Source organism: Myxine glutinosa, chromosome 4 (assembly GCF_964187855.1).
Source record: "Myxine glutinosa chromosome 4, kmMyxGlut1.1, whole genome shotgun sequence".
Lineage (NCBI taxonomy): Eukaryota > Metazoa > Chordata > Myxini > Myxiniformes > Myxinidae > Myxine > Myxine glutinosa.
Window position 1 is genome coordinate 135,204,284 of NC_136264.1, and position 13,204 is coordinate 135,217,487.

At 43.9% G+C, this 13,204-nt stretch overlaps 2 protein-coding genes across 3 annotated transcripts in view; one reads left to right on the forward strand and one right to left on the reverse strand.

The window, feature by feature from the left end:
* The window catches only part of LOC144891816 (uncharacterized), a 1,036,251-nt gene that overhangs the window by 63,967 nt on the left and 959,080 nt on the right, over nucleotides 1-13,204 (reverse strand). The gene's annotated exons all lie outside the window — the stretch shown is intronic.
* NUFIP2 (nuclear FMR1 interacting protein 2) overlaps nucleotides 1-13,204 on the forward strand; it is a 66,412-nt gene that overhangs the window by 49,810 nt on the left and 3,398 nt on the right. For both annotated transcript variants that reach the window (XM_068113539.2, XM_068113540.2), the window contains one exon: nucleotides 9,180-9,212. In XM_068113539.2, coding sequence (XP_067969640.2) covers nucleotides 9,180-9,212 — 33 coding nt within the window. The remainder of the gene's footprint in view (nucleotides 1-9,179; nucleotides 9,213-13,204) is intronic.

The window sequence follows — 13,204 nt, forward strand, 5'->3', positions numbered from 1 at the left end:
ACTGGACGAAATTTGCTGCAAATTTCAGAAGTAAATGCTTTGTACAAAATGAATGAATGAATGATCGTTTTAAGGCCATTTTCCCCGCTGGAGCGGGGGTTAGCCTTGCGGGCCCATGACAATCATGGTTCCCTGTTTGAGGCAATGTTTTTATGGCCGGATGCCCTTCCTGACGCCAACCCTTGGTCGCCTCTTACGATGCGCAGGGATACGGTGTACCTATTCTAAATCGGGTACACACCGTGATCATTCATCCCAGCAAGCTGGTACTCAATTTGCCGACCTCGGAAGAATGACAGGCTGAGTCAACCCCCCTGGCGTTAATTCAGCGATCGATCGGGATTCGAACCCAGGATCCTAGGATCCCAAGCCAGCACCCGAACCGCTAAGCCAACACCAGGCTTTGTACATCGAGGTAATATGTTCCAAATATCAGCAACGTCTATTTATGCATTCTTGAGTTTTATTTCGAAAACCCTCAATCACGTTGGCGTCTGTCTGTCCCGTCCGTCCGCCCAAAATGTGTTGGTGCTCATATCTCGAGGACTATACATTGAAACTTGCTGAAACTTGGAATATACATGGCCAATAGGTCTAGTTAATGGCTTTCAAAACAAATTCCACTTAAGTGCTATAGTTTTTGCTTTAAAATAATTAAATATCTATAAATGTATATACATAAATAAATATATAAAAATGTATACACACTTTATAACTTCAAAATATTATTACACAAATCTAACGTGCTGGCCCAATGGCCTAATGGATAAAGCATCACTCCCAAGTTGGGATTGTGCGTTCGAATCCTGTCTGGGTTGAAAAAATCCCCCCCCCCCCCCCCTTTACTTTTTCAAGTGTTTTATATCGTCTGGAATAAAGTATTGTACGATGAACGAATGCATTTTGTTAATATTTAAAATGTATCTTTAAACGTTATCTTTAAAATGATCTGCCAGGGGCATAGAAAAGGCCTCTTTATATGGGATGTGCCATGTGGCAAAGTATAGAAAAGAAGGGACATGCCATAGCTTGTAGAAAATGCCAAACGATGCAAAATAAGGGGCATTCAAAACATTTCGTGTGCATGCTGGACTACCCTTGTGTTCTGAGGAGGAACCAAGTAATTCTCTAGAAAAGTTCATATGAAGGGGTGACCCACATGTGGCAAATTATGACGTCATAATTATGGCACAAATGACGCCATCGTTAACGACACCTATTCCCCATATGGAGTTCTTTACAATGAGCCATGTTTCAATTTTTTCCATGCAGTGGTTTTGGAGATGTGGAGATGCAACATTTTTCAGTTTTGCCAAGATGGTGCCTGTACCACATGACCTATGACGTCATGATTATCATTAAAATATTCCAAAGGAGGAGGTGCTCCTTTGATGAAAATTTAGTGTCCATCAGACCAACAGTTGCTGAAAAAATTAATAATCGGATGGATAAGTGTTGTATTTGTCAAATAATGACGTCATCATGAAGGCACCGATGACATCGTCATTAACATATCTTATTCCCCATGGGGAGTAGTTGACAGAGCCAGGTCTCAATTTCTTCCATGGAGCGGTTTCAGAGATATAGAGGTGCGAAGTTTTTCCAAGATGGTGCCTGTACCACGTGACCTAGGACGTCATAATATTCATGAAAATATTCTACAGGAGGAGGCCCTCTTATGGTGAAAATTTCATGTCAATCGGATCAACAGTTGCCTAGAAAATGAATTTTTTAAATGCACGCACGTACAGCACATGGCACACGTACCCAACTGAATGCTTAACCCCGCTTGTCGCTTTGCGAGCGCAGGGTAACAAACTGTACCTGCAAAATGAGTCACTGCGACCCTTGGATCTCAAAAGCAATGGGATTCTTGCTTTGATTGGTGAACCAATTTGGTGACCCATTATGTCAGTTATGTTCAAATTTTAAGTTGACCGGACAAAAATTGACGGTTTTATGTGACTGTTAGCCTATACACCTATATACCTCAAAAGCTATAGTCTTTTAGCTTTTGCTATCTGCATCTTAAGTTGATGCTCGTGACCAAGTTTTTTGTGACTTATTTCCATGAAAGATCACACTGAAATTGTAACCATTGCACATGTTCTTTTTATGTACATCTTTTTAATTAAACACATTGTCCTTTCTTTGCAATGGGGGTTGCATTCTCAGAAAACTGCAGAGCAAATCCATGCAGAGCGATGTATTAAATCGAATCGGGCCTCCCATTACACCAATAAGGACAGAAAAATTGCACAAACTAGTTTCATTACATCATTAAAGCCACCATTTTAATTCAAATGTGCATCAAGTCACACAGCTTGTTTAAATAAATTGCTTAAACAAGTAGAGAAACATTAAAAGTGCACTGCCCCCATGCCAAATAAATATCATATCCTCCAGTGCGTGACACTGCTGGGGCGCCTTCTGTGCCCGGCGATGCCGCCGTGCAGCCCATGGAGACGGAATGGGGGGGGGGGGGGGGGGGAACGGTGTACAATAATTGATTAATTGTGTGATAAAAAAATTAAAAAGTAAAATAATTTATTTCTTAATAGATTAGCTGATATCATACCTAAACCACCAGTGTTTCATCCGAATCTAACGGTTTGAAAAATAGTTTATCAACCGAAAAAATTCAATGATCGATTAATTGATTAGTAAAAAAAATACCCTTTATAGGCAAGTCACTGTCATGTCCAAATACCATATTCTGAGCTCAAGGTGCCTGAGATATTGCCCAGATGAGAAAGAAAATAAATAATTAAAATAAATAAATCGTAATTTTAAAATAATTAATTTCTTAATCAATTGGCTGATCGGATTAAGAGCAACCAAGTAATGCTTTAGAAATGTTCATATGAAGGGGCACCAATTTGATTCATACAGCTGCATGGAGAAGTAAATTTATTTTAACCGATATATGTAGGGCGCCCCTTTAAATGAACTTTTCTAGAGCATTACTTGGTTCCTCCTAAACACCTGGGTAGACCAGCATGCACACAAGATTTTTTGGAATGTCCTTTCTTTTCAATCGTTTGGCATTTTCTCCAAGATATGGAATGTCCCATCTTTTCTGTAGTTTGCCACATGGTACATACCATATAAAGGGCCTTTTTCTATGCCTCTAATTTTCCCAAGAATATCCCTTCTTTCCTAAAGTTTGCCACATGTCACATCCCACATAAAGGGGCCTTTTCTATGCCCCTGGCATTTTCCCCAAGAATATCTTATTTTCTATAGTTTGCCACATAGCATGTACCCATATAAAGGGGCCTTTTATATATATATATATAAAACCAAAACGATGAACCAAAACGCTTTCTTGCTCCAACATGAGCGCTGTTGTAGCAAAAAAAAATCCTGAGCGGTGGTGCAAACTGTCCTGAGTGTCGGTCACGCGACTCACTCCCTGAGCTGCTCCCCAAGTTGTGCGTGGATTTGAATTTGGTGTGCAGGCTGTGCAGACCCCCAGGGTGATCAATGCAATAGCAAACCACCCCCTGTGTGGAGTGAAACGTTGCTATTAAGAAAGATTAACCATGCAGAGCGACAGCAAGGTGTATTCCATATCCTTGCGCACACACATCCCCGCCAGATGATAGGATGCTGAGAAGAGCTGGCGCGTAGCAAAACCTTTGTCGGTGAACGAAGCACGAAGTTCAAAATGGCCGACGGCACTTGAGTCGATTCGACCAGGCAAGGATTCGTCAGTATCTCAGCCCAAACCTGACCGCAGATTTCTCAATCCCAGCGATAATACCTATCGCAGGATGTCCTTTCAAGGAACTCAAACATTCCCTCGCGACCTTCGTTAGACAACGCTTGCTACGGAGCTCGACGTCATGCGTCTCGTCAGACTTTGCTCGCCACGCCTCTCCTTCCTCCCCTCATCTTCCAGTTCGGTTTCCTGTATCATTTAAAGTTATCCTTTTTAACTTTTGATAACTGTTCGTGAATACTAAACCTTTTGAAGATAATAATAGTACATAATATCAGAAATATGTCCAGTGGAGGAGAACTCCAACAACGGAAGTGATGAATCCGTAACACTTCCCCCCCCCCCCCCCCCCTCAAGAAAGAAAGTTTGAACACAGCGAAAACTTTCTTTGCAGGCAAACTCTTTAAACAAACAAAAGTAAACTCGCAACCCAAATCATCAATTCCCGTGGGCAACAATACTCAATATTCCCCAAAAATAAAGCAACAAAACATCGAACAACCCATAGATATTTCCAAAGTTAATTCATTTTGGACAAAGCGTCAACAACGACATTGTCCCTGCCCTTACATGTTCAATTTCCCAGTTGGACTCCTGCAAAGCCAAACTCCATCTCAGCACCCTCTGATTTTTTTACTTTTAGTTTCTTTTGAATGAAGGTTAAGGGGTGGTGATCAAAAATCCAAAGTCAAGCAAATCTACAGCACTTTTTTCCGGGAGGCCGAGCTGAGAGCCAGGTTCCATGGTGGTTGGGTGGTGAGGCCTGGAAGTATTCACTACATGGACGCCTTTAGGAACGTGGAGTTCACGGTTAATCCATGTAGGAAAGTTCATTACATGGATGCCTTTAGGAACGTGGAGTTAACGGTTAATCCGTGTAGGAATCTTGGCTCGGCTGCTCCGCAGCATTCAGTGCTTCAACTCTTCCGAACTTTCATAATAATCACGGTTGGACCGCTTGTCACTGTAGTCACATGAATAGCGGTCTCCTCGGCCACTACTCTGATAATCCTTCCTTCAGGAGCTGCCGTAACTCTGGGAGCCTCCATAATAATATCGATTGCGGCCACCACCAAAACTACTACTCCGTTGTCCTCCTCTGTAGCCCCCTCGACACCTATGAAATGCCTTCCCTACTGTTATGGTCCGACCCTCCAACTCCTTGCTATTCAGATCCTTTTCTGCATCTCTGGCGTGCTTTGAGTTTTCAAACGTGACAAAGCCAAACCCTCCTGACTTTTGTGTCTCCCTGTCTTTTATCAGCAGCACTTCCAAAAGCGGTCCATATTTGCTGAAGGCAGACTCCAGAACATCTTCCTTTGTTTTGAAGTTCAGTCCACCTACAAAGAGCTTGCCAATATTGCCTCCATCCCTGACTTGCGTGTGCTGACACTTAGTTTCAGGGTACTTCCTCTTCTCTTCAGGGCGCTTCCTACTAGGCTTTTCAACAAACATCGGGTTACCAGAAACTTGACCACCGGCCAAATCATTCCCGATAACAAAAGATACTCCCTCTACAGGAAGAGTGGCTTGTAAACCTACGGTGACCGGTCCTGACACCAAATCAGACTCTAAATGGATGACATGAAGTGGAGCTTTAACACAGCCACCAACCCCCTGTAAACGAACACGAACACCAGTTGCCGTCTTCTCTGACAATGGCAAAAGGCCTTCAAGCATCAAGCATTGATGTGCTCCTGTGTCCCTCAATACCCTAACCGGTTTCTGGTTAGTCGAGTCTCCATCCAGTGACACAAACCCCTCTGAAATAAATGGTTGGTAACCCTTTTGAGGGCGATTTCTCACATTTGCCATTGCATTCGGAGCTGTACTAGTCCTACTCCTCTCCTGATTTTGCCTTTCCATAGCATAACATCGGGACATCAAGTGTCCAGGTTTCTTGCAAAAAGCGCAAGTAGGCCCGGAGGAGAAACTCGTGGTTTGTCTCGAGCCCCCCCGGAGGATAAGTCCATCTTGGAACTGTAGACCTCTGATCCCTAAGAGTCGCGGTATCCGATCTGTCCTCATAGTCATCTCTAGGCCACCCCCCTGAATCTTCGTTCTCCGCACCGGATGTATCATAACTCTCCGTGCGAACTCTAGGCGGGAAGTTAGGTTTGTGGAACCCCATCCTGTGGGTTAAGGCATAGTCATCTGCCATGGTTGCTGCCTCATACAGCTTTGGTACTTTCCTTTCCTCCAGATGTACTTTAATGTCCTTGTGGACACACTTTTGGAATTCCTCCACCAGGATCAATTGTCGCAATAGTCCGAAGTCTTTCCCAACCCCTTTTGAATCACACCACCGATCAAACATGGTTTCTTTCATTCTGGCAAACTCCACATGGGTCTCACTCTCTCTTCCTGGCATTCCGGAATTTTTGCCGGGAAGCTTCAGGGACCAATTCGTAGGCTTTAAGAATGGTTTTCTTCACTATCTCATAATCTGCACATTGGTCAATCGGTAAAGCCGAATAAATATCTTGAGCTTTACCCACCAGAACACTTTGCACTAACATGGTCCAGGACTCCTCTGGCCATTTTAGCATTTGAGCCACTTTCTCAAAGTGTGAAAAAAAAAATTGGCGACCTCCTTTTCATTGAAGGGTGGAACCAGCCTCACTTGTCTCCCAACATCCCAGGTGTTCTGACTAGGTGTCGAACCAGTCGGCATGAATGGTACCTCTCCCCGTTCTTTCATTAAATCCAGCTCCTTGAGTTTAATTTCCTGCTGAAGTGCCAAGTCCCGTTCCCTTAACTCCCTTTCGGCTTTTCTCTCCTCTGCTTTTCCCTTTTCTCTTCTCTCTTCGAGTTCTCTTTCCTGTGCTGCTCTTCTTTCCTCGAGTTCTCTTTCCTGTACTATTCTTTTTTCCTCGAGTTCTCGTGCCTGTTCTGCTCTTTCCTTTTCTCTTCTTTCTTCGAATTTTCTTGCAGCTCTCCTTTCCTCTGCTTTTTCTCTTCTAGCCTTTCCTGGAGTTCTTGTTCAACTCTCCTTTCCTCTGCTTTTTCTCTTTTAACCTTTCCTGGCTCTGCAATTGCATCTCCAGTTTCTGGAGCTCCACATTTTCTTGTTCCTCGGGTAACCAATCCAAGGCTCCCTCTTTCCATGTTCCTTGTCCCACCAGAGATTCTATCACCAATCTCTGCATCTCTGCTTTCTTCATATTAGCTCGGACCTCCAAGCTAAAATGTCTGGCCAATATTAAGAGTTCCGATTTTTTTTAACGCTCAAAACTCACTCGGGGACGCTGCAAACTTTTCGGCGTCAAACACCATGGTGACTATCAGTTAACACCTGTTAACCTTCACACAAGAAATTTCAAAAAAAACTTTTTTTTTGGAAAAATTTGGGAATGTTGGAAAAAGTTCCAAATTTGGGAATTCTGGGAATGTTAGGGAATTCTTTCCCAGACGAAATTTAGGGAATTTAATCCACAGTATGATATTTAGGGAGTTTAATCAGCAAAGCCGAGCCCCCAATTTCTCCCCAGTACGAACCCCCAATTTCAATCTGGGTCAAACCCGAACGGATGTTATTAGGGAATTTTTTTTATCCCGGACGAAGACCCAATTTCGAGCCCACGAGTCAATTGGACGAGCCCCCAATTTCTGTTACGTGTTCCTCCCCAACCTCCTGGTCCTGAGATATCCGAATACCTCCGAACCCCGAGAGGAGCCACGGCAGAAAAATATGTTATTCTGTGTCAGAAATCAATAGTGAAACCACACCAATGGTTATAAACGAACAAATGTTGTATTAAAAATCACACACAGGAATAATGGTACAACCAATAGTCATCAAGAGTGCACTCAATACATCTTAAGATGGTACCATCAGTTAGTCAGATAACTCACTGTGCTCCAAGTGAGTGAACAAAGGACTCTCCTCAATGTCTCTTTAACTCAAAGGTGATCCCCTCCAGCGAGTGTTAGAGCGAGATCGAATCGAGACCCGCACTCGGTTGATGCGGACGAGGCGTGGGCGTAGCGTAGAAAAAGCGTAGCCAGTCACGTGGTCCGACCAAAGGCAAACTCGAGGTGCGCGTTCACAGTTCAATCAGCGAACCGCAGCGTAATCTTCAACCGCAGCGTTTGCGCACACACATCCCCGCCAGACGATAGGATGCTGAGAAGAGGTGACGCGTAGCAAAACCTTTGTCGGTGAACGAAGCGCGAAGTTCAAAATGGCCGATGGCTTTTACTTGAGTCGATGCGACCAGGCAAGGATTTGTCGGAATCTCAGCCCAAACTTGACTACGCAGATTTCTCAATCCCAGCGATAATACCTATCGCAGGATGTCCTTTCACGGAACTCAAAAATTCCCTCGCGACCTTCGTTGGACAACGCTCGCTACGGAGCTCGACGTCACGCGTCTTCTCAGACTTTGCTCGCCCACGCCTCTCCTTCCTCTCCTCGTCGTCTTCCGGTTCGGTTTCCTGTATCATTTAAAGGTAACCTTTTTAACTTTTGATAACTGTTGGTGAATACTAAACCTTTTGAAGATAATAGTACATAATATCAGAAATATGTCCAGTGGAGGAAAACCCCAACAACGGAAGTGACAAATCCGTAACACTACCTAAATCTCGGATCACTGCTCACCTCCACTCATTTGTTCCTCCTTTTTTCCCCACCCATGGAATAAACTTCCACATCCTTTTCAATCTCATTCTTCCCTGCAGGTCTTCAAGGCAACTAACTGTTCACCACCATCTTGGATTGCCCCAGTCCAAAACCATCATCTTTTCTACACTTGTTATCCCATCCCAATCCTTCTTCCGAACAAATTTCCAGTGTTCCCTCTTCAGGTTCTCTCTGTATCCATCTTGTCCACCTTATGCATCCTCTCCTGTCCCTCATTCCTCCCTAACCCATTGTTTGACCACATCTGTGTCTATATTGGCTTTTAACTCTGCTGTTGGTGGGTTCCCCTTCTCTCAACTGGTCCTTTATCCTGTTACGTTGACTATTGAGACAAAAAAAGTCAATCGGCAGCCCTCTGCATCCTATTTCGCATAATCTTGGAAAGCACTTTTGCTTCCAACATAGTTGAACCCCCCCCCCCCCTGGTTTTTACACACTTTTCTTTAACCTCATCTGAACTTTGTTTGTTTGTCTTGTTTAAAATCTTTGAGCCGTTCGTTTTCTAGGTTCCATGTGTCCGAGAGAGCTGAAATTTGGCCCATGGTCCTCTTTTCTGGTCCATTTTCATCTATCAAAATTTAAGTGAAATAATTTTTTCATTTTTTTTAACGAAAAAGTATGTTTAATACTTTAAAAAAATAAGTGTGTAGCCCTAAAACATGGTTTTCTTCGTTTACTTGTTATTCTCCTGAAGCCATGTAAGATGTTCTGCTGAGTATTTGAATGGATCATGGTTTGTGTGTGTATATGACAATATGTACATGTATTTTTCTAATATATAATGCTTGACTTGTACCCTTGTCGTTGCAGAATGGGAAACGATTACGTTCCTTTTGCAGCAAGGTAAGCTGAATTGTTTTGGCACTAAAGCATCTGGAATCCTTACCTTGCTTGAATCCTTACAATAATTCACAGTCCAGTATGTGCTTGTTTGTCCCGTGTGCAGTTCTGGGCTGATTACATCCAGACCTGCTACTTAGTGTCAGCATGTTTCCAGTTAGTGTAAAGGGGTGGTATAATCTTTGTCGGTGGTCTTGTGGCGGGGGGGGGGGGGGGGGGGTATGGGGGATTGTGAAATTCGTGCGTGAAAATACGTGCTTCTCGTGCGAATAATTTGGGCAGTGTTCCTGATGGGATTGTGAAATATTTTTCGGAAAGTCAAAAAGCCGTCATTTTGTCTTTAGAAATTATCGTACCTGGTGTAGCCTGAACTTGAAAATCGTGGTACACATTTATATTGATTAATGGGATTGTGGGATTGATCACCTCACACTTGTTCTTCTGCATTGCAGAGGCCTCTTTATTTTGGCATCAACCTGAGTTTTTTTTATTTTTAAGAATAAAACGTTTAATTTCCCAAAAATTCGACAAAGGCACAATGCCTACTACTACACTCATTGCGAACATTGCTTCTTCTACTACTGTGTTGGCCCAAATTGATATTTTATGGAGGAAGTTTGGTCCAAGTCTTTCACGAACCAGTTGGTCAGTCCTAATGGTCAACACCAGCCAAATGTGGCAGGAATGTTTGTTCAGGATGCTTGTGACAACTCGACTCCTCTTCAGGAATGACATGATGAGATCTTTAACTTCCACCATCTAATGCCGGTAGGCGTGATGTGATGCCTGATGTAACGTCCAGCTGAGATAGCTCACCCTTTTAATGCAACACATGTGCAGAAGCTATTTAGCAGTTCTTGAGTCCAGAATCGAACCCAGACTAGATAGCTCAGAGGCAAATGTGCTACATACTTCAGTCAGAACTGGTCAGTCATAATAAACAGGCTAATAAGCTTGGAAATAATTTGAGTGATTTCAGCCAGTTATACTTTGGGCTGCTGACACCATCTTGGATGCAACTTGTATTATATAAATGTGAAATATACATGTGAAATTAAATGTGAAAGTTGTGTGAATAGGAATTTGATAAAAAAAAAAAAAACGCGTTTCTTCAATTAACATTTTTAACATCCCCAGAGGCCCTCATAGCCCATAATGTGTGATGATGGCAGTGAGTGGATTCATCACAGCCACTCGGCATGTGGCTATGATTGTAGTTTGTTTGCTTCCCTGGGCCTATCAATATGCGTAGGCATTTTCTTGCAAGGCCCAGAGCTACCCCATGCTCCCTTCCGACACATCTGTGTTTTGTGGTTGGTAATTTTAAGCTTTCAAGATTTCCGAAAGGTGAACCCACTCAACTTGAACTTAATGTCACATTCGTTCCCCCTAATTATGCTTGCCATCTAATCGTAACGTTCGTCTCACCAATTGTACACCCTTGGCCTTGGGGCAAGCTGAGTGTCGTGATTATTCGTGGAGTGTGGCACAATTATTATGAGGACGTTGTTTTGTCTCATCGGAATTTCTGCAAAAGATGCTCATGATTGTTTCCTTCCTGGACGATATCTCAGACCTAAAGAATAATAGAGAATGGTCGTTTTAAGGCCATTTTTTCCCCGCTAGAGCGGGGGCTAGCCTTGCGGGCCCCATGACAATCATGGTTCCCTGTTTGAGGCAATGTTTTTATGGCCGGATGCCCTTCCTGACGCCAACCCTTAGTCGCCTCTTACGATGCGCATGGATACGGTGTACTTATTCTAAACCGGGGTACACACCGGGATCATTCATCCCAGCAAGCTGGTACTCAATTTGCCGACCTCGGAAGGATGACAGGTTGAGTCAACCCCCTGGTGTTAATTTAGCGATCGACCTGGATTCGAACCCAGGATCCTCGGATCCAAAGCCAGCACCCTAACCGCTAAGCCAACACCAGGCTCATATCTCAGACCTAAAAAGGACCGAAAACACCCAATTCTCTCTCCTTTATTAGTCCCCTACCGGTGTACACCGGAGGGGACTATAGGTTTGCACGCCGTCCCTCCGTCTGTCAGTCCGTCAGTCTGTCAGTCCGTCACGCAAAGAACAGTTTTCCGGACTTTTTTTCTAAACGCTTAAAGCTAATTATTTCAAACTTGGCACAGGGTTTCCTCATAAGTTACAGGTCAAGTTCGAACTTCACGACGTTTCGATCATTTTTAACAAAGTTATGGCACTTTGAACTTTGGTAATTCTGATAATTCTGATGATCCTTAACTCAGTTCCATTTTAAGTTTTAATTTCCTTTAAAAACCAATTTCTCTAACAATAGGACCGATTGAGATAAAATTTTCACCATATGATGTACTCGGTCTGTAGAATATTTTAATGGTAATTATGACGTCACAGGTCACGTGGTTCGGTCGCCATATTGTTTTTCATGAAAACACGAAAACCCCTTTTTCTCTGCAACGGCTGAACAGATCGAGGCCAAATTTTGCAGGCAGAATCACATACGCATGCCGTCATGCGTCACATGGTTTCAGAGTTATGACGTTTTTAAGCATTAACCTTTAAAACTGAGCCCCTCCCTCATTTTTGATCCAATCGAGGGGAAACTTCACAGATCTGTTCAGCACTAAAATGCCCTTTTGGAATTTGTGATAGGGCATGTGGTTTGGCAGATATCGTTAATTAAACGAAAATATTTTAAAAAATGGATATCTCTTGTTTATTCTCGAGTACTCCTCAAGCCGCACTGTGCGTCCTCAGCCTCGTCTCGCGAACGTCAACAGCGCGACACAGCGCGCGCTTTCCAGAGGGGCGGAGCCAAGCCGAGCAACATATACGGACTTGGCATTTAATATGGAATATATTTTTTTTCTTGCCTTGCGTTTACTTTCTTCACTCAGTATATCAATCTGGTGAGTTTCTTTTACACTTTGGTGATTTCTTTGTTAAAAGAACCATGTCACTGATTGTCTGTCGCAGCAAGAAGTCAACAACAGGATTATATCACAGGTGGCGTAGCAAAATGTACGGACAGGTGCATTTGATGATTGGCTTCGCAGTCGGGTATACAAGGGTTGTTGCGTTCTGTATTCGTGGAAAACAACTGCTGCACGTCTCAAAAAGTTATTGCCGCTTCCTCTGGAGATGGTCCGTCAACTCGACAATGCTGTTTGTCATGGAGTGGCGGCTTTACGAAATTACGGCATGAAACAGCGTGCTATTGCTCGGCAGTATGGCATCACTCAAGGTCAGGTGTCGAAGATCCTGAAACGAAATGCTCAGCGGGGTGTCCCTACTCCAATACCAAGGCCAGGATGTCCCCGCAGAACCACAAGGAGGGATGATCGCCAGCTGCACCGGTTAGTCCGCAATGGCCGTACCAAGTCAGCTAATCGGCTTCGGGCTGAGTGGCAGCAACTGACAAATGTGCCTGTATCCAGAAGGCTAGTCAACCAACGACTGGTTCAAGCAGGCTATCGTGCCAGGCATCCCCTGAGAAAGCCACGCCTGACCAGACAACACTGCCAGCACCGATTGCAGTGGGCCAGAGAGCACCGTCAATGGCAGCCAGGACACTGGAATCACGTGATCTTCAGTGACGAGTCTAGATTTCTGGTCTATCGTCAAGATGGCCGCATCCGAGTGCGCAGACAAGTGCATGAAGCCTACAACAAAGAATGTATAGTGCCAAGAGTCCAAGCTGGAGGTGGTGGGGTGACCGTTTGGGCTGCTTTTCATGCAGGGGGCAAAACTGACCTGGTTGTTCTGAATGGAAACCTGAACCAGTTCAAGTACAGGGCCATTCTGGAAGAAACGTTGCTTCCATTTGCTCGTGCAGCCTTTCGAGGAAACTTTGTCTTCCAAGATGACAATGCACGGCCTCATCGTGCTCACATGATCCAACACTTTCTTGCTGACCGTGGTGTAGAGCATATGGAGTGGCCTGCCATGTCCCCGGATATGAATCCGATAGAGAACTTGTGGGCAGAATTAACGCGTCAAAT